The sequence below is a fragment of the Uranotaenia lowii genome, chromosome 1 (genome assembly GCF_029784155.1).
Source record: "Uranotaenia lowii strain MFRU-FL chromosome 1, ASM2978415v1, whole genome shotgun sequence".
Classification (NCBI taxonomy): Eukaryota; Metazoa; Arthropoda; class Insecta; order Diptera; family Culicidae; genus Uranotaenia; species Uranotaenia lowii.
This window is the reverse complement of record NC_073691.1, coordinates 182,172,487-182,197,882: the sequence shown is the minus strand read 5'-3', so window position 1 is coordinate 182,197,882 and position 25,396 is coordinate 182,172,487. Positions and strand designations below refer to the sequence as shown.

Here is a 25,396-nt window from a genome sequence, read left to right as displayed (position 1 = left end):
TTGGAAGTTCAACACATTTCTTTTATTTGATTACTACTTAAATGCATGCCGGGAAACGGGAATCTGAATATTGTGGTACAAAAAAGTATATGTTAGAAAAGCTATTGTGGTTTCGGTTTACTGACCTGTTATTTGTTTTCCTGAATGATACAATTGTACGTTGCTTTTTTTTAACATTATTATACTACCTATGTGGATCTGATGAAGTTTTTTTTTTATTTAAAGTGGAAAATGGGGTCGTTTCAATAATCTGATTCGTATAAAAACTCCCTGTTAAATGCTGCATCCTTGAATTTTAGAATTGGAAAACTTCGATGTTTACAATCATTCTATGCACTAATAGCGCCGGATTGGGCCAAAAGGAACAAACCAAATCACTCTTTTTTTATTTCTAAATCTACGGTTTTTGATCAAACTCTATCGGTTGCTTCAGCTGCTATGCACTTCGACAATCCTGTGGATAGTTTAATGAATATTCAACGAGTTTTCTACATTTTACAAGCCGTTTCGGATCTAGTAACAGCCTCGTGGATGGCCTTGGCCACATATTTAACGTTGTTTTCGTTCAGTCCGCACATACTGATGCGGCCGGTCTTCAGCAGATACACACTGAACTCCTTAATCAGGATCTCCACTTGTTTTTCTGAAATTTAAGAAACGGCACCTTATCTCTAATTGTTATGTAGGAATCAAGCAGTTACTAACCATTTAATCCGGTATACGAGAACATTCCGATCTGCTGGGTGATGTGTTCCCAGGTGCCGGGAGTCTTCAGCGCCACCAGCTCATCGTACAGTGCCTTCCGCATGGTGATGATCCGGGAGCTCATGGTCTTGATGCAATCCATCCACTCGGCCCGGAGGGCGCTATCGTTCAGGACCATGCTCACGATCCGGCTGCCGAAAGCGGGCGGATTCGAGTACATGCCTCGAATAAGAAGCGTAATTTGCGATGCCACAGCGGCACTAGTGCTGCTGTCTTTCTGCACGATAGTCAGATTACCGATACGTTCGTCTGGAAAGGAAAATAGCCAAAGGTTTATTTTTATCAATCAAGATGATCGTAAGAATGTATTACAACAAGGACAAATAAAAAAAAACAAGGATCAGAAAAATAACTATAAGATCTTCAACTATGGACTGGTCTAGTATTCTGGGTAATGGATTGATTGTTTTTTTAAATAACATCCAGTCAGTGTCTGGCGTAGAAATGAATAAACGCTAATCATAACGTCGTTCGAAGAGAGCTTTTTCCAGAAAGGGGGGATGTGTGTATGAATAAAACAAACACAAACAGATGTAACCGGTTGGATACAAATTGTTGGATTCTTAAAGAGAGAATTCACGTTTTTTTTGTACGTTTCACAACAAGATAACACCACAGTAACACCACACCACAGGGTGGTCGTCACTTTTGAAATCAAATGCCCGGATTTTACCAGGTTTTAATGAAAAAATTCCCGGTTTTTCCGGCCCGGATACGTGCTGAAAAAAATTTGGCAACCTTAGCCTAAATCCATAATCAAAAAAGCAAACGAACATTAATAGTTTATGCATAAAATTAACTTATAGGGGAGATGAGGGCATAACGAGCACCCGAGGCATAATGAGAACTACGCTTATCTACGAAAGTGCGTATTTTCTTAAATAAATTTTCATGAGGATTTGTTTCGTACTTCCTATAGTATTAATTTTTCACAAAAAAAGGAATCTCCTTATCATCTTTACAGAGATATTTAAAAAAAAACTAGCTTGGTTCTAAAGTTACGAAAATATTATAATTTTTGAGCACCACGAAATAAGCTCTTATGATCTTAAAATAACCTTGATCAATAATGTACGCACTGCAACATGATGTACACATTGTTTCTCAATTTTTACCATCAAAAAATTTTTGATTTTTCACTTTTATCAATTTTAAAACACATTTTTACTTAAATTTGTTGACTAGGGGCATATAGAGCACCATATTATCGAGGCATAATGAGCATTTTCTGCCGTAGAATCTGGCAGCGAATTAAAATTGATTTAAAGCGCCACACCTTGACTAGTTTTCATCCGACAATTTAGCCTATTGGTAAGGTGTCGGAGAGGTAATCAAAATACTAGAGTTAGATTTCTGTTCGAGGTGATTTTTTTTCCATTCACAATTCATGATCGATTTTTTATTGTTACATTATACGGCTAGTAGCATCATCCTCCGAACAAAGCACTTAATGTATGAGCATGCGTGAATTGTTTGTATTCTACAAACAGACCTAGATTATTTTGTTATTGCTTTGTTTGATGAATCTACGACTCACCTGACTTCATCGAATTGAAATCGCTGCTAGATTCCCAGGCAAAAACGCACATCTTTCTCTGATTAATGGTGCTCATACTGCCTCAGGGGGGTTCTCATTATGCCTCCACGGTGGCTGGTTTTCAGCTTTTGGCAAATTTTTTTAAAATGCATTTTTTAACGTTTTCATCTAGTTTTTCACGTTTCAGCCCGTTAGGGAATAGGCTTTTCAAGTGTCTGAACACGAAACAATAATGTAACCTCCATATTATAGCTATTTTCTATGGTTAAATAACCGTTTTCCTTAAGGTGGCCATTATGCCCCCATCTCCCCTACAAATGATAAGATATGTATAGAAACATCACTTGTTTCTAGACAGTATAGAATTGTTTTTAATTTTAGGATTTTTAAAATCGAATTCCAACTATATTTTCGTTGTAACTCCAAACAACCGTCAACACATGTAGAGAAAAGTAAAGTATTTTCAACAATAATTCACTTATATTCAACTGTATTGATGATTGATTCTCTTTTAACTACAAATATCAAACTATCAACCATAAATACAACAGAATATCTGATTGATTTGCAATCATCAGCTAATAAAACAATAGATTGAACTTCAAATGTCTGGTTGATTTTATGCATTCAACTATAAATAAAGCATATCCAACTACTTTTGTACTATTGAAATCCGGCATTCAACCATAAATATAACAAATTATACTATACTATTCTGATTGTTTTTTTCACTCATAATCATAAATATGATAGATTTGGCTCTATTTTTCTGATTGCTTTTTTAATATTCAACAAAAAAATATCGTAGATTCAACTATTTTCCTCTGATTAATCACGATACATTCAACAATAAATGTGATACATTCAACAATACATCTTTTAGTATTGTCAACAATAATAAATGATTGATTCCACTGTATTTTGTGATTAATCACGAAACATTCAACAATAAATATGATACATTCAACTATAGTTCATAATTGATTCTGTATATTTCATTATCGATGTTTTGAGAGAATTTGAACGTTGGATTTGAATGATTTTGGGGTTTAAGAGAGGATGAAAAAACAATTAGCTCCGATTGAAATTCACACGCACAAGACTTTCACGAACATCCGCGAGCACGGATGTAACGGATACCTCCTCGAGGAAAAACGACGACGGAGAAAAAAAAACTTTTATCACTATGCGAAAAATCCCTCGCACTGCTGAAAATGAAAAAGGCGACTCTCGACAAAGAGATGCGGCAGGGTTGGACTGTCTTTTTCCAATCCTCCTAGTGGTTCCGTTCCGCGATGTCTGTTTCCTTCCTTTTTTATTTCATAATATGAATTTTTTTTATTTGTATTGCGCATATATTACACGACTTATGCCTATTGGTCTTTTAATACCAATGAAATTCAACTTGGCTATAACAGTGGTGCCAATTCAACCAAAAATAACGATTATTGATGAAAGGAATCCTCTGTTAATTTAAATTTCTTGGAAATAAACTCATAAAATCAATCATATAATTGTAGTTGAACATATAACATTTACAGTTGAAAGTTAAAATTCAATCACACAACTGTAGTGAAATCTATCATCATAGAGTCAGTCAGCAGTTTATTGTTGAATCTATTATATTTATAGTTGAGAGCCGAAATTCAATCATACAATTGAAGTTGAATCTAGCATATCTACAGTTGAATCAATTATACCATTACAGTTGAATCTATTATATTCATAGATGATTGCGTAAGGTCAATCAGCAGTTTGTTGTTGAATCTATAGTATTTATAGTTGAATGAGAAAAAAACAATCCCACTTCGATGATTGATATAACAAACTGAAATAACTAGAACAACTGTCGTCTTTTTCTCCGTGCACAATTTTAGTTTCTCATACATTTGCTTAAATAAATTTGAACCGCATGCTATAAGTAAAACGCTAGAAAACTTTTGAAACTTAAACTCCACTGTATGTACCCAGCCAACATGAAATCGTAATAGAAATGATGAACCAAATCGAATATTAAGACATTTTCAATAACTATCGTAAACACGTTGGTATTGAGTGATTTTCTATCATTCATTTACGACAAGCTTTGCCCAAAAATAGTTGAGTCGGATAGCAGTTTAGTCAATTCGTAAATATGTTTACAAAACGTTGGGAATATACTTATTCAACATTTACGATTTGAGTGAACTGATTTACGATAAATGGGCGGTCCTTCAATTGACACTCTCTCCGGTCTCTTCCTTTGATCGGTTCGTAAAAAGAAAATCTCACCTATAGAGCTATAGCTTGGACCATATCAACTGATGAGTTAGCATCGTGGTAAGATACCGGACTGCGAACTCGGGGGACTGGAGTTCAACTCTCGGTCGAGAAATTTTTTTTTTGTTTATTTTGCTTTTTGTTGGAAAATCAAATAGTTGGAATCTTGTCATTGTAGATATATCGCCTCCACTTTTGTAGCTATATGCTATTTTGGTAAGTTTTATACAATTTTTTTATCTGGTATACTTGTTTGAATAATTCTGTTGTTTCTGCGTTATACCTTCATAAATGTTTGCTGGGTATCCTCTGAGATAAGAAATCATCAGTGTACAGTGTACATTTTTTTCCTGTTGGATAATGAAATTCAGCCCACAAAATAACGGCGTCCACATCTTCACCAAGATCGCGTGCCAGAAAAAAAATATATGGTTGCTGTTGATGCTCCAGTTGATTAGTGATAAATATGATATGTGACACCAATTAAGATGACACATACGAAACGGGTTAAGAACGAGCTCGCTACAGCTGCTTCCAGAAAAAGCTGGCCAATTTTTGAGAGATATCAAAAATTTAAACTCATCAGATTGGATTTTTTGTAAGTCCCACTTCTTGAGAATCGTCCGTTGAAACCAATTTCTTTGACCATGGATCACTTCACTCACCTACAAAGACCATCAACAGCAGCGTGTTCTAATTTTTTGAACAACTTGAAGTTCCATAGGGGTTTTAAAAATCTAAAAGGCGGAATAAGCTTTGAGAAACCATTCTGTACATCTTTTTGTTATGTTCATGAATCTGCCATCTACCTAAACTCCCTAATAGTCAAAAATTATCCTAAGCTGTTTTCCGGATTTTTTGATCAATAAAATTCTACGCCAAAGCTTCGATTTTGTCATAGCCTCGCAAAGTTCTCGAACATTGCCCTCAGTCTTTATTTTAACAAGAAAAGCTCAAACATTCTATGGATGTTTAAAATATCCCGAAGTAAACACATGTTTGCAACCAACTGTCCGCATTTCGATATGAAAAATAAAAATGCCACGACAAGGCTGGACACTGACAACCAGCCGTTGTGAGGATGAATTAAAACTATGGTGTCCGCAGCTGTGTTGAGCGATTTAATGTTTCGTATTCGAAAGTCATAATAGCATGGACTTATCTGAGAGCCGTCTACCGTAAGACGATGATTTTTTAAGTTTTTGCCTAGCAATGAGCGCGCGGTTTTCTTCAGTCGCTCAATGAACATCGGCAATGGCAACAACGGCTAGGACAGCGGAGTCGAGTTCGGAACCAGAAAATACTCAAATTCGCGTTACATTCGATGATGCCATCTCGGCAGCAAGTAAGTTAGATGGGATTAAGTTTTTAGAAACGATGTTGAATCAATGTTTTTTTCAGAATTCGGTAGATTCAATTACTGGCTGATTTTGATTTCGGCTGTGATCTTGACTGCTGCCCTGCTAGAATCCATCGGGATCAGCTACGTGATTGCTGTCCTGGACTGCGACCTGCAGCTTACCACCAAAGACAAGGGAGTTCTGAGCGCTGTTACCTATGTCGGTAAGTTAAATTTATTTTTTTTTTCATTTGTCCCGCCAAAAAGACTTTTTTTATCGAATCGAACTCATACACTGTTCAATTGATTTCCCAGGCATTATTATCAGTTCCCACATGTGGGGCTTTCTGGCGGACACTCAGGGACGGCGAAAGGTTATGATACCAACCCTGCTGATGGCCGCCACCAGTACGATCATTTCGAGTTTCATGCCGAACTTCTGGTCCATCACCTTTTTTCGATTGCTGACGGGAATTTTGTAATTATTGAATTGCTTAGAACTGTATTGGAGAGCTAACCGGCATCGATTTTTCAGCGTATCCGGCTCATCGGCAACGATCTATGCCTATCTGGGAGAGTTCCACAGCCGCCAGAATGGTTCCCGAGCCATTATGGCAGCCTCGTTCATTTTTAGTGTACACCTTTTGCTGATACCGGTTGTTGCTTTTTTAACGATAAACCGTGAATGGAGCCTAGAGACGCCTTTCTTCGGCGTCGTTTACTGCCCTTGGCGCCTGTTTGTAGCCATTTGTTCGATTCCTAGCTTGGTCGGTGCACTGGCCCTGTCCCGGATGCCGGAAAGCCCGAAGTTTGTCTCCGATCAAGGCGATGAAAAGACTGCATTAGCTATCATTCACCGTATTCATCGTATCAACTCTAGATCCAAAGAAAAGCCATTGGCGTTCCAACACATTTTGCCGGACTCGGAAAGCGGCGCTCAAAAACTCCGGCTTTCGAAAGGTCAAGGCATTCGAGGCCTCTCGAAACTAATATGGGAACAAACTGCACCACTTTTCAGACAGCAGTTTTTGAGGAAAACCGCCTTCGTTTGCGTCATCCAATTCGGGACGTTCTACATTGCCCATGGTACGTTCATGTTCTTCCCAACGATTCTGGACGCTTTAGTCCGATCGAAAGATGCAGGTGTGCAGAATTCGACCATTTGTGAGGTATACTATAGCTCCACGTCGAATTCCTCGACCGTAACTCAAGAGTGCAGCGCCATGCTGGAAACGCAAACCTACGGCTGGGGGTTCGTGCTGGAAATCGTCTACGCCATCGGGTTCATAATAATCGGTGCGATCATTAGCCGCATCAAGCGATCTTTGATTTTGGCCTTCGTTTGCATTTGCTGTGGAGCTGCCGCCATAGCTTTGGTCCAAACGAACAACGCTGCCCTGAATATAGCCCTGTACATGCTCACCGTAATGTGCGGATACAATGTCAGCGTAGTCAGCTCCATAACGGTTGATTTCTTCCCAACGCATCTAAGGTAATTCGGTTTTCAGAGCTACCATGTCACACAAGTGTTAAACTCTCTTGTTTCTAGGGCAATGGCCGTATGCATATCGATGATGTTCGGTCGACTTGGGTGCGTTGTTGGAGCTAACGTCACCGGTGCTTTGTTGGATCACAACTGCGAGCTGACTTTCGGCCTTTCCGGTAGCATTTTGCTAGCGTGTGCAGTGTTTTCGCTATTTATGCCGAAGATTGCGAAGCAACTGCGGCCAACGAATGATATCACTGAACAGTCCTAATGGATTGTGTCGTAGATACGTTAGGTGTGAGTTCCTCCGTTAAGCACCGAACCACCAATACCACAATATACTCGAGATACTTAATTGAATGAGCTGTACTTACAGTAAGTCGCAAAAACCAGTCTACATATTAGTCAATTCACTCATTCGGACAGGAAGCTTAATAAACCTTTGACTTCTACTACCCCAAATGTGTTCATTTTCAGAAAAACAAAAAGAAAGTTTTCAGAACGTGGGTGTCAAAGGGAAGGTGTTAAACCGCTGAGGCAGTTTAGCACAACAGTAAACATCAGCTTTAGAGTATGTGTTTTCTATCCATTATACCTGCATTTTGGGAACTAATTTGCTGTATATCATCTTTATATCAAGTGCAATGCCGCGTTATAACAACGCTTCAAGTGCTATATTGTGTTATATCAGCTTTATGTTATTCTTTTCAATGCAACTTTCATACTATCAGGTTTGCACCATTGCTCATCTGCACATTTCATAAGCATTATATTGGCATCATATAAGTATTAGAGCAACTATCCCGGCTGGCGAATGGTAGATAATGTACAACTCGAGATCCCATACACCAAACCTTCGGGTAGTGTTCATATCACCTCCTGTCTTACGGTGGATGCCATTCGACAGGTTATCGAAAGGGCAGATGAAGCCAGGCTGAAGAAACGGAGAGGAGATCGGTTTTGCGCAGTGGTCACTCTCTATGTAAAGAACGCTTTCAACGGCGTCACATGGGCAGCGGTTGCGTCATCGCTCATCAACATGAGGATTCCGGCATATATCTGTAGGATGATGGAGTGTGACTTCCGTGACCGCCAACTACAGTATATGACCAGCGAGGGACTGGAAACAGTGAGAGTCTCAGCCGGGGTTCCACAAGGATCGATTCTTGGCCCGGTATTGTGGAACATTGTCTACGACGAACTGCTGAGACTGCGTCTCCCCACAGGAGTGAGACTAGTGGGATTCGCCGATGATGTGGTTCTCCTGGCATCGGGCCCGTCAACAGAGGAAGTCCAGCTACTCGCCACAGTAGCTATCGAGAAGGTGGAAAATTGGATGCGCTCCAAGAGCCTACGTCTGACTCACCACAAGACCGAGATGGTGCTGATCACCAACCTGATTTCAGCACAATCAGGAACGATTGCAGTTGGACCGTGCGCAATCGAGTCCAAGCGTGCGATAAAATACCTGGGGGTGATGATCGACGACCGGCTGTGCTTCACGGCCCACGTCGACTACGCCTGCAAAAGAGCGGCAATGGCGACAGCAGCCCTCTCACGGGCCATGTCGAACAACTCGGCGATCCGCTGCAGCAGAAGGAGGGTCCTGGCGAGTGTGACCTCGTCCATTCTGCGGTACGGAGTGGCAGCCTTGAGCAGGCAGTGTAATCTGCAAAAGCTCTGCAGTGTGCAGCGGCTGATGAACCTGCGAGTAATCAGCGCATACCGAAAGGTGTCTTCGGTAGCTGCTGATGTTGTGGCGGGGGTCATGCTCATCTACCCTGGTCAAATCCTCAGTTTAGACGTCTAAGGGCGTCAGCTTTGAAATTCAGCAGTTAGAAATCCTTCCCTCAAATCAGCTTTCACTTACGCCAGCAACAATTATCGACGCTACAACCGTGCACTGTACGCTCGCTATCTCAGTCAGACTCAAATGAATAAGAAACAAAATCTACGTTGGTTTTGGTCATTTGCCAACGTAAAACGCCAAGAAAAAGGACTCCCTTCCAGAATGTTTCTCGAGAATTAAGTTAGCGATCCGACCATCGGTCAATGTGAACTGTTTGCCAAACACTTTGCAAGTGTTTTTACAATGAACGATATTGACCCTACCGAAGTTAATCGAGCCCTATCACACGTTGTTGCAGATGCACCCGACCTTAACGTCCCTGTTTACAGTGAAACCGAAATAAAGTATGCTATTAACAAACTCAAACCGTCGGCGTCTTCGGGGCCCGATGCATCCCCCCTATCGTTTCAAAAAAAAATGTGCTGAAAACCTATGTAAACCACTAGCAATGATTATTAATCGTTCGCTGTCGTCTGCCATATTCCTCACAAGTTGGAAACAAGCGAAACATCCAGAATTACCGTGGAATTACGTCCCTGTGTGTAGGCTCAACTGGCTGAAATACTTATCTCGGAGAGCCTCCTAGCTAAAGCTAAATTGTATTTATCGTCAGAACAATACGGTTATTCCAGGACAGAGAAGATCTATCAGCACCAATTTGACACATTTCACCTCCTATTGCCTTAAATTAAATTTTGACACATTCAACAGGGCTTAGCTTTTTTAGCATTGGGTAGAAATCAACCAAATTTTATACACTTTCTCATTGAAGTGTATTGTTTACATGCTGTCCAACTCGAATTTTTTTTTTTTTTTCTGGGGATTTTCAACCAATAGGCTGATTCATCCCTAATCCGTACGTGTCTTGTTTTCTTGTTTTTTTTTTTTTTTTTTTTTTTTAGCTTTCTTTGCTCGTCATATATAGGGCAGTTAACAAGGATGTGTTTAATAGATATAACACAGTCACAACACGGACAAACTGGGGGTGGTTCCCTATCAAGGAGATAGGACTGGGTGAGTCTCGTGTGGCCGATCCTAAGTCTGGTAAGGGCTATTCGTTCTTTGGGACTTTTTCGATCTACCCATTTCAAGGGGATATTCTTGACCTCACGTAACTTGGCATCAAGATTCGCTGCCCATTTGCCTTCCCAGGAGATGGAGATATTTTTCACAGTATCAAGGTAGGCATCTTGTTGGGGTATGGCTATTTGTAGTGGGTCAAGGTCGGTCCCAGCGGATGCTAGTCGGTCGGCCGACTCATTGCCAGGTATACCCGTGTGTCCCGGTATCCAGACCAGGGTAGCTCTTCTGTTTAGGGCTTCATATGTTATGGATGATACCCAGGGATGCTTTATATTACCAGCGGATACAGATTTTAAAACGCTAAGCGAGTCAGAAAAGATGGTAGGGGTTGATTCACATTCAATATTCAGCAGGGCATCCAATAGAGCGTAGGCTTCCGCACTGAATACGGAGCACTGGGGTGGTAGGGCTATGCTACGAGGGTTGGGAGGGTCATGTATTCCACATCCGACTTTGCCATCAGCAGTTTTGGAGCCGTCGGTAAATATGTGTTGGGTGTTCTTGTATTTTTTAACAATAAGATCATAGTAGTGTGGTAGGACAGTGTGTGGGTGTTGGCCAGCTTTGATTTTTTGTGAAAGAGATAAGTCAATTGAAGGAACTTTTTCGGTCCAGTATCGGAAAGCGGTCTCTCTCCTGGGACAGATAGTTGGTAGGGAAGTGTAAGTTAGTTCTTGAACTAGGGCTTCGGTGCGGTTAACTAGAGGGGAATCTCTGTTGCCTCCGATGGCAAGCCAACGAAGAGATTTTGATGCAAGGTGTTTGGCAACCAGGTAGGTGAATGGGAGTTGGCCAGATTCGGCCATGATCGATACGATTGGACTTGTTATGAAGGCAGAGCCGACTGTTCTAATGCACCTGTTATAGAGGGGTTCAAGTTTTTGGTAGAGACGGGGACCGCATTTGCTAACGAATCCCAATCCGTAAAGAATGGATGGGAGTAGCCATCCATGAACAAATCTAAGAAGAGAATCGCGATTTGCTAGACTGGGGGTCTTGCTTAAAATGTTTAAGATGTTTATCTAGTTTTTGGTATTTTTCCTTACTTGTTCCAGATGTGTTCGAAAGCTTAACCGATCGTCAATCCAAATGCCCAATAGTCGGGTGGAGTGAACTAAGGGGATAGTTTGGCTGTATATTTTTATAGGAGGGAGCTTTCTAAGTTTTTTTCCGATTGGGACCGAGGTGTAAGAGCTTCGATTTGTCAGGGGAAAACTGGAAACCAACCGTGGGTGCCCAGCTGGCTACCCTATCCAGGGTAATTTGGAGTCTGTTTCGTGCCAATCGAGCGTAAACAGAGCTCGATGCCAATAGGATGTCATCGGCATAGATCAGGATTTTAGTGTTAATAGGGATGATCTTAAAGATGGTATTAATGGCGATAAGGAATAAGGTAGGAGAAATAACAGATCCCTGAGGGACTCCTGTGGAGACTGGTTTTGGGTTGGATACAGTAGCGTTAACAAGTACCTGAATAGTACGATTGGAGAGGAAGCTTTGTATGTATTGATATAGTCGACCAGATATGCCCCACTCACGGAGGGAATTCAGTATTGTACCTTGGTCGAGGCGATCGAACGCTTTGGATAGGTCCAGGGACAGCATTTCGATATGTAGGTTTCGATCTAAAGCATTATCCAGAATGCTCTCCAGTTGGCAAAAATAGTCGTCCGAGGATCGACCAGCGCGGAAGGCATATTGTCGATCGTCCAAGAGGTGGTATTTATCAAGAACGGAGTTGAGTCGGTGGTTGACCAACCTCTCCATTATCTTACCCGAACAATCAATCAGGGTTATAGGGCGATAGCTATCGATATTATTTGGGTCTTTTTGTGGCTTGGGGATGGGAATAACTAGGCCGCGCTTCCAAATGTTGGGTATCGATCCATTTTCCCATATCTGGTTAATGATCTTCAAAAAGGTGGTTTTGGCGGATAGAGACAGGTTTATTAAAAAAGGATAGCCGATGTCATCAAGCCCGGAGGAGACCCCTTTGACTTTTTGTAGAGCACAGTTTAGTTCATCTAGACTGAAGTCGGAGTTGTATGGGAGATCAATTGGGGAAGGTTGTGTAGGGGGAAAAGGGGGGTGTGATAATGGGGTTAGGTCAGGGATGGTATTGCTGGGGGGAGTAGCGTTGATTGAGGAGAAGTGTTGGCAGAAGGCTTCAGCAAGGAGTGAGGGATCATTGGTGTAGTGTCGGTTTAGGAGTAAGTGAAATTGATTTTTACGAGGCTCACCATTCAGAATTTTTATCTTGTTCCAGAGGAGTTTAGATGGTGTGTTGGGGTTGATTTGCTCGGTGAATTCTAACCAGCTGTTGTTTTTGGCAGAGCGTACAGCAGTTTTTGCAGACGATCTGGCATTTTTGAAGGCAATTAGAGCCGCTTCCTTGTTGGGATGATCGTTTGGTAGACGGCGAAGGAGCCGGAGAGCTTTCCTTCGTTTCTTTATAGCGTCTTTCACTTCTGGTCCCCACCAAGGGACAGAGGTTTTACCTGGTTTCCCGCTAGTGCGAGGAATGTAGTTCGACCCTGCCTCCAGCAGTATCTCATTGAATTGTTGGATAGAGATGGAGTCATTTAAGGAAAGGAGGTGGTCAACGTGATATTGATAATCAGTCCAATTGGCTTCTTGATACTTCCACCGTGGTCTGGTGGCAGCAATGGGGGTAGGGTGATGGATGTTGATAAGGATGGGGAAATGATCGCTACCTCCATTATCCTCCAGCGATCTCCAATGGAATTTAGGACCCAGGCTCCAGGAGACCAGGCTGAGGTCGATGGCTGAAGTATTGCCAGTGCGGGGACATAGACGGGTGGAAGACCCGTCATTCAAGATGGTGAGGAAATTGGTTTGAGCAAAGTCGGATATAAAGTCACCTTTTCGATTGGTACTTACGCCCCCCCACTCGGTGGAGTGGGCGTTGAAGTCCCCAAGCAGGAAAATAGGGGTAGGTATTTGGGGGATCAGATCTTCAAACCCCTTCGCATAGTCCTCGAAAGAGAGAGAAGGGGATGCGTAAATAGATAATACTGAGATTTTGATCGGGGCTTCAAGTCGGACACATATGGCATCAAGGGTGGAATGTATGGGTATTGGTGAGTATGGAACACCGTTTTTAATTCCCAGGCCGACACCTCTGCTGTAGGGGTTGGAGGGGTTTTTGTGGGATAAGAATTGATATCCTTTAATTATGTTGCATTGGGTTGTTGAGTGTGGGACTAAAGTTTCTTGGATGGCTATCACTATTGGTGAATGCTTCGAGACTAATAGTTGGATTTCAGGTAGTCGGGAATTTAAACCTAAAATATTCCACTGGAGGGCGAAATTAGTTGTGGTTTTATTGGTTGGGCTATGGCGACTGATAGTATTCATGATTTGTGGATTGAGACTATGGTGTAAATGAGTGGTGGAATTATAGGTTGGAGCAAGGTTGGTAGTGAACGGAAGCTATTTGAATTGTAAAGGCGGGTCTAAAGAATTTTTGGGACTTACCAGTTTTTAGGTTTGGTTGGTGATGTTAGGTTTACCTTGTTGTCTGGGCGGGAGGTTGTGGGTTGTTGCGGGGGTTCTAGCGGTTGAATTTTGATTTGGTTGGGAATTGGTTTCTGGTCTGCGTTTCCTTTTCTTTTTGGGTTCTTGGGGTTTGCTGCTTGTTCCGGTGGGAGAATCGTCCGATGATGTTTTCCAAAACCTCTTGGCGATAGATGTTTTGCTGACGGTTGATTTGTTGCTATCTGTGCTGGAATCGCTTTCGGAGTTGTTGAGAGTATCGTCATCCTGTTCCATTTCCTTGGCTTGTTGTGAGAAGGTGGCTATTTGTGCTGTGAGGAAAACGACTTGTCTACGAAGCTCGGCGATTTCTTGGTCCTTGCTTTCAGTGGAAGAACTAGTGCTGGCAAGAATCAAGCGTTGCTGGATAGATGTGTTTCGGTTTTGACGATTGCGATGCTCCTTGATGGCTTCAGCATGGGAGATACCAAGGTCGGTTCTAATTTTGATGATTTCCTGTTCAGTTTTGAAAACTGGACAAGAACGGCTGTTGGATGGGTGAGCGTTTTGGCAGTTCACACAATTGGATGGTAGTTTACAGTTCGGATGAATTTCATTGTCACCGCAGATGAGACAGATCAGTTCGTTCTTGCAGTACTTTTTAGTATGCCCGAACTTTCCGCATTGGAGGCAGATCATGGGACGGGGATAGTAAGGACGGGTTCGGGCTTGCAGGAAACCAAAACGGATGTGGGTGGGAACGGTGGTTCCTCGAATGGTCAGGACAAAAGTATTGGTTGGAGTTTCTATGCCATCGGTCTTGTTGATGAATCGGTATACGTTAGTGACTCCTTGGCTAGCCAAGTCTTCAGCTAACTGTTCGTTAGTAGCTCCGGCCGCTTCTGGGCACGTAACCACACACTTACATGTGTTAAGAGAAGGGTGTACGGTGATGGAGATGGGGGTGGAATCGATTAACTGGTTTACTGCTAGGAGTTTTTCAACTTGTTTAGGCGACCTAACTTTAAGTAAGTAGGCTTGCCCTTTATCACAAGGATGCCCGCCGGCGATTTGGCCAGCAGCAAGTTCAATAGTTTTCGAAATTGTGAAGGGATAAGTGGGAATTTTATTGGGAGGAGTAGGTTTGAGCAAGAGGAATTGCATTTCCCCGTGTTCTCCGCTGGGGTCCATCCATTCGGGAATCCGTCGTTGATTTGAGCTGGAAGGGATTGGGGCCCGGCCCCAAGGGGGGGAATTTTCCCCCATTGAAGGGTGACGCTATGCGGGAATAACTATGCACACAGGTAGTGAAAGTCACTTGGTTAGGATGTCCGTGATTGCGAAAAGCAAATGATCGAATCGAATAGTCACTTCAGAATAGGCGCGCACTGCTATGGAAAAAACGTCCTTTCACAACGGCGGTTCGAAGAAGACTCCCAACTCGAAGTCGTATTTTTCGAAACCACGAAAAGGTGAACCAACGCGAGCCAAGAGAAAAAAATCTACCAAACACCTGGAATTTCTGACCTAACGCACCGGCAGTAGGGAAAAATGTTGAACATTCACCATTCAACCGTATCCAGGGTGTTGAAGCGGTTCCAGGAGCGATTGACATTGGACCACGGCAAAAGAGCTGGGAAAACCGGGACCGATGAACAAAAAGACGGAGGGAAAGGTATCAGAATGGGGGTAGGCTTAATAGCGGCACGTTATCCAAACATACGGGAAAATTGTGCCTAAGCGGATGATTAAAGCAAATCCCAACATCTCAAGCCGTGATTTGGCTGAAAAGATCGGCATGTCGCAGAGCTTCGTCTAGAATGTAAAGAAGAGAGCTGGACTACATATTTACATACAAGGTACAGAACTTCCCAAACCGCGATGAACGGCAACAATCGACGGCTAGAACTCGGGCACGGAAGCTCTACAAGAAGATGCTGACAAAATATGACTGCTGTGTGACGTATATAAAAGCCGATTTTAAGCAAATTCCGGGTTTTAAGTTTTTCAACGGCAAAACGGCAACGGCGGTGTGGACGACAAATTTAAGAAGAAGAGAATGTCGAAGTTCGACTTCAAATATTTTGTTTGGCAGGCCATATGCTCTTGCGGACTGAGGAGTGAGCCTTTCGTGATAAAGGGCACAGTAAATGGCGAGATCCACAAATCTGAGTGCCTCGAGAAGCGCCTTTTTCCATTCTTGCAGCAGCACGACGAAGCTCCGCTATTTTGTCCAGATTCAGCATCATGCTACTATTCTAAAAGTGTTCTGGAGTGGTATGAGGCCAACTCTGTCTATTTTGTTCCAAAGGACATGAACCCGCCAAACTGTCCGGAGCTGCGCCCCGTGGAGCAGTACAGGGACGGCTATCAGATTGACACCATATATACCGATCTCGAAGCCGCATTTGATTGTTTTAATCATTGGCTTCTTCTAGCGAAATTGAGACACCTTGGAGGATGTTTACTACTCTTTTGTCTTGGTCTGAATCGTACTTGTCAAAAAGGCGGATGTCAGTTTAACAGAATTCTACAGCCCTTCAAGGGAGTAACCTTGGTCGCTTATTATTTTCATTGTTCTTCAACGACGTTCTTGCGGCTCTACCGAAGGGTACCTGATTAGTCTAGGCCGATTATCTTAAACTTTTTAAGATGATTAAACAAGAAAATGATTGTCTAACCCTCCAACGTTACGCTGACCAATTCTCAGACTGGTGCAATGTAAATCATATGATCATAAGCATACCTGAGTGCGGTGTAATTTCGTTTGGCGGAAAATTCTCGCCGAACCACCAATATCCGGCATCACGTTGCAACGAGTTTCAGTAATCAAAAACCTTGGCGTATTACTCGATAAGAAGCTTACTTTTAGGGACCACTGTTGCTACATCCTAGCCAAAGCGAAATTCTGAAATTTTCAGAATTTAGAAAATTATTCTCAAGACAGGGTGAAATGTAAAAATTCCAAGAATCGTAAGTCCAATAACAAATGTGCAAAATATAATTTGATATTTGGCTGTAACAAAGTAAAAAGTTGGGCTGTATGGGAATGTATCAACATACAGTTTGATGGCACATGTAGATATTTACTTCGAAATCAATAAAAACAGCTCTAAATTTTGGCCCCGTGCCATCGAGTATTTCCGACGCGATGGGGAAAGTTAATTTCACGAGTGAAGATTTACCGATCGAATTGTTAGGTGTAAGAAAATTACCCAGCAAGTTAGTGCAATAATATCCAAATTAAATTTACATTGATAAAGTGCAAGCATGATGCGGTACCACCAGCTGATACGTGATACTTCTAGCTGGACCGCGTGCTCCACCTATTTACCTGTGTACACCGTTTTCGAGTAATCTTTGACGTGATGAGAACAGGAGGCAAAGAAAAGCGACTAGACACACTATACCTAGTACAAATCGGCTTTATCATTTTACAACGAGTACAATTTATGACCGTTTCGTTCCTCGTTCGAAGATAAAATTATCTGCAGGAATCCGAGAAAAGTATTAATCTTATTTCAAAATAGTATGGGATCCTAAATTTCGGCACCCAGTTTCTCAACTAACAGTACATAATTTTGATTTTCAATGTTGAACTCATCAAACATTTTAATTTCATATTTTTCTGTTTTTTATATGAGACGGTTCAATAACGATTCGATCTGCTTCTGCTAGGTAATCTAATATTCTCCTACATTGGATAAGGTTTGACTCAAGGAAGTGAAATTTCGACACCGACAAGACAATTCCTGACCAGTTCAAGGCTTTCGCTTGCAGAGCTCAGCTGCTGATTCGCTATCATGGGTAACTAACACGGGTTCAGGTTCGATGACATTGCTAACAGCAGTTCTTGACCTTCGTTACAGATCAGAAAAACTGTGTAACATTCAACGAAGCGCTAACCGCGGCCAGTAAGTTTACCAATGTAGGATTGTTTACAGGAAAAAAACTATCATGTATTTTTTTTTGCTATTTCAGAGTTTGGTCGATTCAACTACTTTCTGATCACGATCACAGCTGTCATTTTAACGGCTGGTCTTATAGAATGTTTGGGCATAGGATATGTTGTTGCAGTTGCAGACTGTGATTTGGAGCTTACGACCGGTGATAAGGGAATAATAAGTGGAGTAGCGTATCTGGGTAAGCCACTCGTAGTGGATGCGCGAGACGGATGATGTTGATAAAGTGTTCGGTCTATTTAAGGTATAATCGCCGGATCCCATCTATGGGGCTTCCTAGCAGACACTCAAGGGCGTCGGAAGGTTATGATACCGACATTGCTGATTTCGGCTACATGTTCAATACTGTCGAGTTTCATGCCCAACTTCTGGTCGATCACCGTTTTTCGATTCTTGACAGGATTCTTGTAAGTTTGACATTACATTAGAAATTGATCATTGATTGATAGCAACTCTTTGAAGTATGTCCGGATCGTCAGCCACAATCTACGTGTACATAGGAGAGTTCCACAGTAGTAGAACTAGTCCGAAAGCTATAATGGCAGCAGCCGGCCTTTACAGTGCACTCAGCCTTTCGTTTCCGCTTTTTGCATACCTGATCATCAACCAGGAATGGAAACTAGATATGCCCTTAATTGATATTGTATACCGTCCATGGCGATTGTTTTTGGTGTTTTGTGCCGTTCCAAGCTTACTGGGCGCCTTGAGCTTACTTTGGCTGCCAGAAAGCCCGAAATACATTTTGAACCAGGAAAGTAGCTCAACCCAAACAATCGCAATTGTCGAAAAAGTTCATCGCATCAACTCTGGATCCAAAGCGGCGTCATTAGGATTCCAAAAAATAGTCCACGATAATCCGGAGGAACAGCAGTCCCAGGCATACCTTAAGCACACCAATGGTGTTCTAGGCTTTTTAAAACTTGTTTGGAATCAAACAGCACCATTGTTTATGAAACCCTATCTTTGGAAAACACTCTTGGTGTGTACGCTTCAATTCGGAACTTTCTACACCGGGCAAGGAAGTTTCATGTTCTTCCCCGGAATATTCAACGCCCTGGTGAAAGCAACGGATGCCGGAGTTGAACGAACCACTGTTTGTGAAGCTATTTCCGCTGGCGTTTCATTCAACCAAACCCAACAGATTGTGTGCAGCCCGATGCTTGAGATAGAAACTTATGGATTGAACTTTGCGCTGGAAATCGCCTACACACTCGGTTTCGTAGTAATAACTTTTATCATCAATCGAGTGACACCATCACATATCCTAGTTTTCGTTTACCTTTGCTGTGGAGCTTCTGCTTTGGCTTTGACTGCACTGAACATACCATACGTAATCATGGCACTGTACATGATCATGCTTTTACCAGGATTCAACATAAGCGTAGCCAGTTCCATCACAGTCGATTTATTCCCGACCAATCTAAGGTAAAATTTTGTAATAATAATTTCAAAACGTGGTTTTATTCCGCAAAATTTTATTCCAGAGCTATGGCAGTTGGTATTTCGCTAATGTTCGGTCGGCTTGGTAGTGTTTTCGGATCGAACATCACGGGCTTTCTGTTGGATGATCATTGTGAGCTGACCTACGCCCTCTCCGGTGGTATGCTGATATTTTGTGCAGTGCTTGCTTTCTTCTGTCCCAAAAGCTCAAAACCCGAACAAACGAGTCAAGAAAAATAAGTGTTCCGTGTTTGTGAATGTATGCAGGTGATCAGGTAGCTCTTGAGGGTCTCATACATTTTTTTCGATTTCTCCATGAGGAAATAACGTACAAAATTGAAAAAAAAAATGATTTTATGGTTTTTACTAAACTTTTTGGGTGAAATACATAAAAAAAAGTTTTTTTTTATTTGAACTTTTCGTCGAACACCTCCCATCAATTTCTGAAAAAAATCTAAAATCTACCATCAACAATTCATTTCACCACTCCGCAACATCCAGATGATGTTTTCATGGATTTGCCACCCTTTTTCGATATACTATTGACTATTGCCCAAATAGATGGGACGAAACTGTGGGCAGTTTGGTGCAATAAAACTTTTTTCAGAAACATAAATATTACTCTGCTGGTACCATTCCAATACATCCCGGGTGAAGTGACGGCTAGCTAGATCAGGACAGAAATTGACAGGGCCTTCATGTGACTAAATAAGCGGCAAACCCTAAAAAAACTATATCCTGAAGAGTGAAGAAACTTCTCCCTGAAAACTCGTCCATTTATGGCTGCAACAGTGATGAACAGCTACAGATGACTTGCAAAATCATCAACTTGTGGGCAAAATTATCCGCGAAAGCAACGAATAACAGGAAAACGGCTCAAAATGACACTTGAACTGTCAAAAAAAACAAAAGTTTTCCTGGGCCATAGGCAGATAGCTAACCATCTCGTTGCAATGCATTTCTCCTGAAATTCGGAAGAACTTTTTCTCGAATTCTCGGGCACTCGACCACATTCAGGGCGTTGATTCCCTGTAGGCGTAATTATCAGAAACTGTTTGTTTCGGATCATTCATCCGCCATAATCTCGCCTGTTTTAAAATCGCTAAGAACTAAACATTTATTTCAAAGCATTCACCGGCAGAGGTATGACAACGATTTCAAAGCTAAGTCAGTCCTTTTTAACCCAAATTTGAGGCCCGCTGCTGGCAGGCTTTATCTGGGACTACGTTACAAAAACAGGGTTCGTTACCTCTAAATTGTCCCTTAACTAGTTCCGGAAGTGTTCGTCCTTGTTAAGTGACTTTGACTAAATCCGTGGGTAGCGCCAATTTTTACCAGGACAAGCATTGGTAAACAGTCTGGTTTCGAAAAAGGCTGAGGCGGAATGAGCGTCCAACAACATACGCTCTAGTATACCTCATGATCATATCATAAGTTCCGACAAAGAGCGTCACAACAACATACGGTCGGACTGAGCTCGGAAAAGCTGGCGTGGGGTCCCTCATTATTGGTGGCCAAACCGATAAAAACCCAAACCCTCCGAAGAAAAAAACGTGGGCAGTGGCCAAAATGCGGGGCACAATTCTCAACAGATCCAGTCAACTCATCTGCTTTGCCGACGACATTGATATAGTCGGCAGATCATCTGCGGTGATAGAGGAAATCTACCGCAAACGCGAAGCAGAAAGGATTGGGTTGATGATTAACACGTTCAAGAATGCTGGCCTGCGGATCCGAGACCGACCAAGCCCGCTTGACCAGTAATAACAGGGTCACAATCGACGATGACCAGCTGGAGATTGTCGGAGACTTTGTCTATCTCGGCTCACTGGTGACCGCAGACAATGACACCAGGCGTGAGATCCGGCGGCGAATGCAATTGTAACTACGGTCGAGAAGACTTAGCCCTCGTACGAAGTGTAACATGACGCTCATTAGGCCGGTTGTTCTCTACGGGCACGAGACATGGATATTGCTCGAGGAGGACCTGCGTACACTCGGAGTATTCCATCGATGGGTGTTAAGAATAATCTTTGGCGTCAATGGTGGCAACTCTCACTTCCTGTCCGAGACCTAACCTACCTAAGGGTCCAGCGCCGATTGAGCGTCGCATAGGGCTGAGATAAAATATCTCTACTGCTGGCGATCCGGAGCCAACGTCTTCACTTGCTGCCAGCCAAGGTTCTCGTCAACTGTGCGGATTTAAGCGGCTAGACTACGCCGCCACGAGCTTTTGGGCCTGCCTCTTCTTCGATGCCCATCTGGATTCCAGTCAAGCGCCTCTCTGCAAATCTCGTTTTCATTTTTTCGCAGCGTGTACCCAATCTATCTCTACTTACGTTCCCGAATCTCGATGTCCAGCCTCTTTTTATGACACCGGCGATTAAGTTCCACGTTCGAGATCCAGTTGCCAGGCCACCAAGCGCGGATGATGTTCCGCAGGCAGCGATTCACAAAAACTTGCAGTTTTCGCGTCGTCACCGCATATGTGCACCAAGTTTCACACTCGTACAACAATACGGAATTGACGTTTGAGTTGAAGATTCGGATCTTAGTTCGTAGAGAGATCTGGCGTGAGCGCCAGATCTCTCGGAGACTCGCAAACTCAAATCGGGCTTTTCTGATCCGCGTTTCGATGTCCTTCTTGGTACCACCATCAGGCGTAATCTGGCTACCAAGATACTGGAAGCACTTTACTTTCTCAACCTGTTGTCCAGTTACGGAACGACTTTCTGTGTTGACTTCCATCGACTTGGTCTTTATGACATTGATTTTGAGACCTGCTGCCTTGGAGCTTTCGGTAAGGTCGTCGAGTTTGCTCTGCATCTTGTCGTGTTTGGGCGAGCAAAACAATATCGACTGCGAGGTCAAGGTCGTTCAGTTGCTCCATTGTTGAAGGATCCCACGGCAATCCTCGGTTTGGTCTACAGTCAATCGATCTTGTCCGAGAGAGACTTGTTTATTCATAAAACTATACCGACTTTTTGTACTTGGAAAGTCCGAGACAACAGGCACAAGCAACGTTTTTTGGCAAAACTTCGAATCGACCACACCCGACTAACCCATTCCTGCTGCATTGAAAGAAAGAGTGGTGACTGGGAATACTGTGAAGTACGAATGACGGTGGAACATATCTTGGTCGAATGCCGTTTATACCAAGATGCATGTGGCGAGGCTGAACTTGAAAGTGATATTGGCTCTATACTATCCTACGATGTTGCTAGAGAAACTAAAATGCTGAAATTTCTAAGAGTAACACACCTTTTGAAAGAAATCTGATGTTTAAGGTTAGGAAAACTTTAATGTAATTAGTACAATGTAAATATCGAAACAAGGGTGCTTAATCGCTCGGCGCACGGCACCCTACCGAATAAACGCACTTCAATTTCAATCAGGTTAGATGAAAAAATGACGAAAATTCATATATTCATATTCATTCAATTAAAAGAACAATCATAAAAGTACTTACTGTAAAGGCCGAAATTTTTGGCAAAACTTTGCGCGCAAAACAGCTCAAAGCCCCGCTCGACGAAATATCGTACTGCGAAGGCGTCTTTGTTCGGATCGCCACTGGCGAAGCCCTGGTAGGCGGAATCGAAGAACGGGAAAAGCTTCTTCTGTTCGCAAACATCGGCGATCTGTTTCCACTGCTCCTGAGTAGGATCGATTCCGGTCGGATTGTGTGCGCAGGCATGCAGGATAACAACCGCCCCCTCTGGGGCAGCTTTTAGATCTTCAATCATACCAGCGAAATCAATGCCTCGAAGTTCTTGATTCCAATACCGGTAGGTGCATGCCTGGGTGAAGCCGGCGTACATGAACACCTTGTGGTGATTTTCCCACGTGGGCGCGGAGTAGTAGAAGGTACTGCGACCAAGGATGCGGGCCAGGAATTCAGCTCCCACACGCAGGGCACCGGTTCCCGAAAGGCACTGCACTCCGAAGGCTCGCTTGCTGCTGATAGCTTCGGAACCTTCCCCCAGCAGCAGGGTGCTGGCAGCATTGGTGACCGAATCCGTACCCAACACCGGCAGATATTCGTGATTCAGGCTGCCATCGGCCACGATGGCTGCTTCGGCCTTTTTCACCACCGGCAGAATCCATGGCTTGCCCTCGTTGGTGCGGTAGGCTGCAACAGAAGACGGCAAGTTATTTGTAAGAAATTCATCACCCCACTAGAAAGACGGAATTAAATTTGTAATGATTAAGGACATAAATTTGATGAAAAGGTTTAAAAAAAAGTTAATAAATTAGTAAATATTTCTGAGTTTGCACAAATTTAGAATACTTAAGACTATTTATTTTTCTGGAGATTTTTTTTTATTTTCAAAGTACCCATAAATGTACACCCATTTTTCATACATATTTTACAGCTTGCAGATGTCGTGAAGGATAAGAAAATGCTTCATAAGAATTCTTGTTCGGTTTTGCTACTCCATTGTTGAGCCTTTCGATCTTAGGACCCATTTACAGTTCTCGCGATTCCACCGTGCTAGTTGTGTCCGTTTTTGAGTTATTGAAAGAATAAGATTTTTTCACGTTCATTTTCAAGAGAACTGTAAACGGGCCTTTGCCTGACACGATTACTACGGATAAATCCGTAGTCTCCTGATTTAGTGCAAACTTGATCTTTACTAAGCTTTATGCCGACCGTGGCCTAGAGGATAGCATTTCAGTCATGAGATCGAGTCTCGGTCACGGCCTACATAGTACTCTTTCTGTTCATGGGCTGGTTAGCATTAGTAGTAAGATGCTAGCCATTGTATCCTAGAAAGATGTACGATTTAGTCTTAAGAATTTAGATATCTTCAAAGACACATGAAGTTTCACTGAGATATGTGTGTGTTCGTTTTTAAGCTAAGCTGATCCCTGAATTATGAAGTTTTTTTTATGGCTCCTCTGCTTAAAGTGACTGTAAAAAAAACGAATAGCTTGAGGTTAAAAAACAGTAGTATTCTAGTCGGTCTACTGTTGTATTCGAGTGGCATTCGCCAATGGTCTATAACAGTTATTTATCAGACAAATGCTTATGAAATACCTCCTGAGCACTAAGTAAGTACCTCATCCACTTCAGCTTCCATTATCTGGGCGTTCACATTTTTTTCTGTGGTTGCCATTTGCGTCTCCCACCTAATTCTTTTGATAATGGTGGGTACCACTTATCAATTTTGAATGTAAAATGCAAATTTTTATCTCCCTTTTCGAGCATGGCAGTCGAAGTTAGCAAAACCTTGATTAGGTACAGCTTCTTCACCATACAAAGTGTGAAACTTTCATACGCCGCTGTGCTTCGTGAGATTCATTGCAAGGGGGCAGCAAGTTTCGCGAATCGTTCATCATTCTATGTTTGTTTGCATGCGAAAAATGCCGATGACCTTTATGACCTTGAGAAAAATTACGCCTATAGAGACTTATCTCACTGAATGACCAATCAGTTTGTTTTTCAATGGGTACTCCAAAACATTCCCTACGCTGGTTATTTATGTACCTACTCTGGTATCTGCGATTCGATTCAGATTCTTATCTCGAAAAGCTGGATTTAAGAAAAAATTACCAACAATTGTGGTACTCTTATTTCACATAATATAGCATTAAATATAGATAGTTATTATAAAAAAATAAAATGTAAGTTCATGATACGTACCTCCCACTCCCAGGTTGACCTTGTTCGGGTTGGCATCCTTGAGGCAGGCCTGGTTCAGGGCGAAAACCTCAATCGGGGGACCTACTTCTACGCTGCAAAATGCGCTCATTTTGGAGTTTTGCTGAAATAAATTATTATCGATCTATTACTAAACAAAAAAGTACAAACTAAAGCCGAACGTCACGAATCCCTTATGTTGATTTTCTAAAACTAGTCCACAACACCAGGCTTCGGGATAACGTGGCCGGGCAAATTTGATTGGAAATGTATATCGGAACGTGTCATTGTACCTTTCACCGGGTAATCGAGACGTAACAAAAGTGAAATAAAATGACACACACCAACCAGCAGCACTAATGTGGAGAGAAAGCGCAGCTAAAAACAGTCCGACTGACTACGAAACCTTCCAAACCACGACTGCCGTACAAACGACCACCAATGGACCGGATTCGATATGGGTTATACGGTCGGTTGGTTTGACGATCGTCGTGAACGTGATAAGGTTTCAATCTCCGGAATTCGAAAGAGAGAATGCCT

General features: G+C 42.4%; 3 protein-coding genes across 4 annotated transcripts; 2 read left to right on the top strand and 1 right to left on the bottom strand.

Annotated features, from left to right (window-relative positions):
* On the bottom strand, nucleotides 1-25,323 carry LOC129739374 (aspartate aminotransferase, cytoplasmic). Of its 2 annotated transcripts, none has more exons than XM_055730797.1 (5): nucleotides 25,201-25,323; nucleotides 24,860-24,980; nucleotides 22,685-23,344; nucleotides 706-1,014; nucleotides 1-643 (listed from the first exon to the last, which is right to left on the bottom strand). In XM_055730797.1, exons 2-5 carry the CDS (start codon nucleotides 24,966-24,968, stop codon nucleotides 489-491), a joined length of 1,233 nt encoding a protein of 410 aa, XP_055586772.1. In that variant the 5' UTR covers nucleotides 24,969-24,980; nucleotides 25,201-25,323; the 3' UTR covers nucleotides 1-488. The 2 variants fall into 2 exon arrangements, with proteins under 2 accessions (XP_055586772.1, XP_055586762.1); XM_055730787.1 differs by having other exon boundaries at nucleotides 25,150-25,309.
* LOC129739355 (putative transporter SVOPL) lies at nucleotides 5,773-7,821 on the top strand. The gene is made up of 5 exons (XM_055730764.1): nucleotides 5,773-5,906; nucleotides 5,963-6,124; nucleotides 6,216-6,378; nucleotides 6,436-7,392; nucleotides 7,450-7,821. Exons 1-5 carry the CDS (start codon nucleotides 5,816-5,818, stop codon nucleotides 7,655-7,657), a joined length of 1,581 nt encoding a protein of 526 aa, XP_055586739.1. The 5' UTR covers nucleotides 5,773-5,815; the 3' UTR covers nucleotides 7,658-7,821.
* Nucleotides 17,492-19,564, top strand: LOC129739364 (synaptic vesicle glycoprotein 2B-like). Its single transcript, XM_055730776.1, has 6 exons — nucleotides 17,492-17,620; nucleotides 17,683-17,727; nucleotides 17,795-17,956; nucleotides 18,020-18,182; nucleotides 18,238-19,200; nucleotides 19,260-19,564. The coding sequence occupies exons 1-6, from the start codon at nucleotides 17,617-17,619 to the stop codon at nucleotides 19,453-19,455; spliced, it is 1,533 nt and encodes a 510-aa protein (XP_055586751.1). The 5' UTR covers nucleotides 17,492-17,616; the 3' UTR covers nucleotides 19,456-19,564.
* Nucleotides 25,324-25,396: the final 73 nt, after the last annotated feature.

What these genes read in the sequence shown, in the direction of transcription:
- LOC129739355 (XM_055730764.1), top strand. Translation starts at nt 5,816, where the DNA reads ATGGCAACAACGGCTAGGACAGCGGAGTCGAGTTCGGAACCAGAAAAT. An exon ending in CGATTGCTGACGGGAATTTT is followed by an intron (nt 6,379 to 6,435) that starts GTAATTATTGAA and finishes TCGATTTTTCAG; the next exon opens with CGTATCCGGCTCATCGGCAA. An exon ending in TTCTTCCCAACGCATCTAAG is followed by an intron (nt 7,393 to 7,449) that starts GTAATTCGGTTT and finishes TCTTGTTTCTAG; the next exon opens with GGCAATGGCCGTATGCATAT.
- LOC129739364 (XM_055730776.1), top strand. An exon ending in AAGTGGAGTAGCGTATCTGG is followed by an intron (nt 17,957 to 18,019) that starts GTAAGCCACTCG and finishes GGTCTATTTAAG; the next exon opens with GTATAATCGCCGGATCCCAT. An exon ending in TTATTCCCGACCAATCTAAG is followed by an intron (nt 19,201 to 19,259) that starts GTAAAATTTTGT and finishes ATTTTATTCCAG; the next exon opens with AGCTATGGCAGTTGGTATTT.
- LOC129739374 (XM_055730797.1), bottom strand. Translation starts at nt 24,968, where the DNA reads ATGAGCGCATTTTGCAGCGTAGAAGTAGGTCCCCCGATTGAGGTTTTC. An exon ending in GGTCAACCTGGGAGTGGGAG is followed by an intron (nt 23,345 to 24,859) that starts GTACGTATCATG and finishes CTTCTGTTGCAG; the next exon opens with CCTACCGCACCAACGAGGGC. An exon ending in CAAAAATTTCGGCCTTTACA is followed by an intron (nt 1,015 to 22,684) that starts GTAAGTACTTTT and finishes TTTCCTTTCCAG; the next exon opens with ACGAACGTATCGGTAATCTG.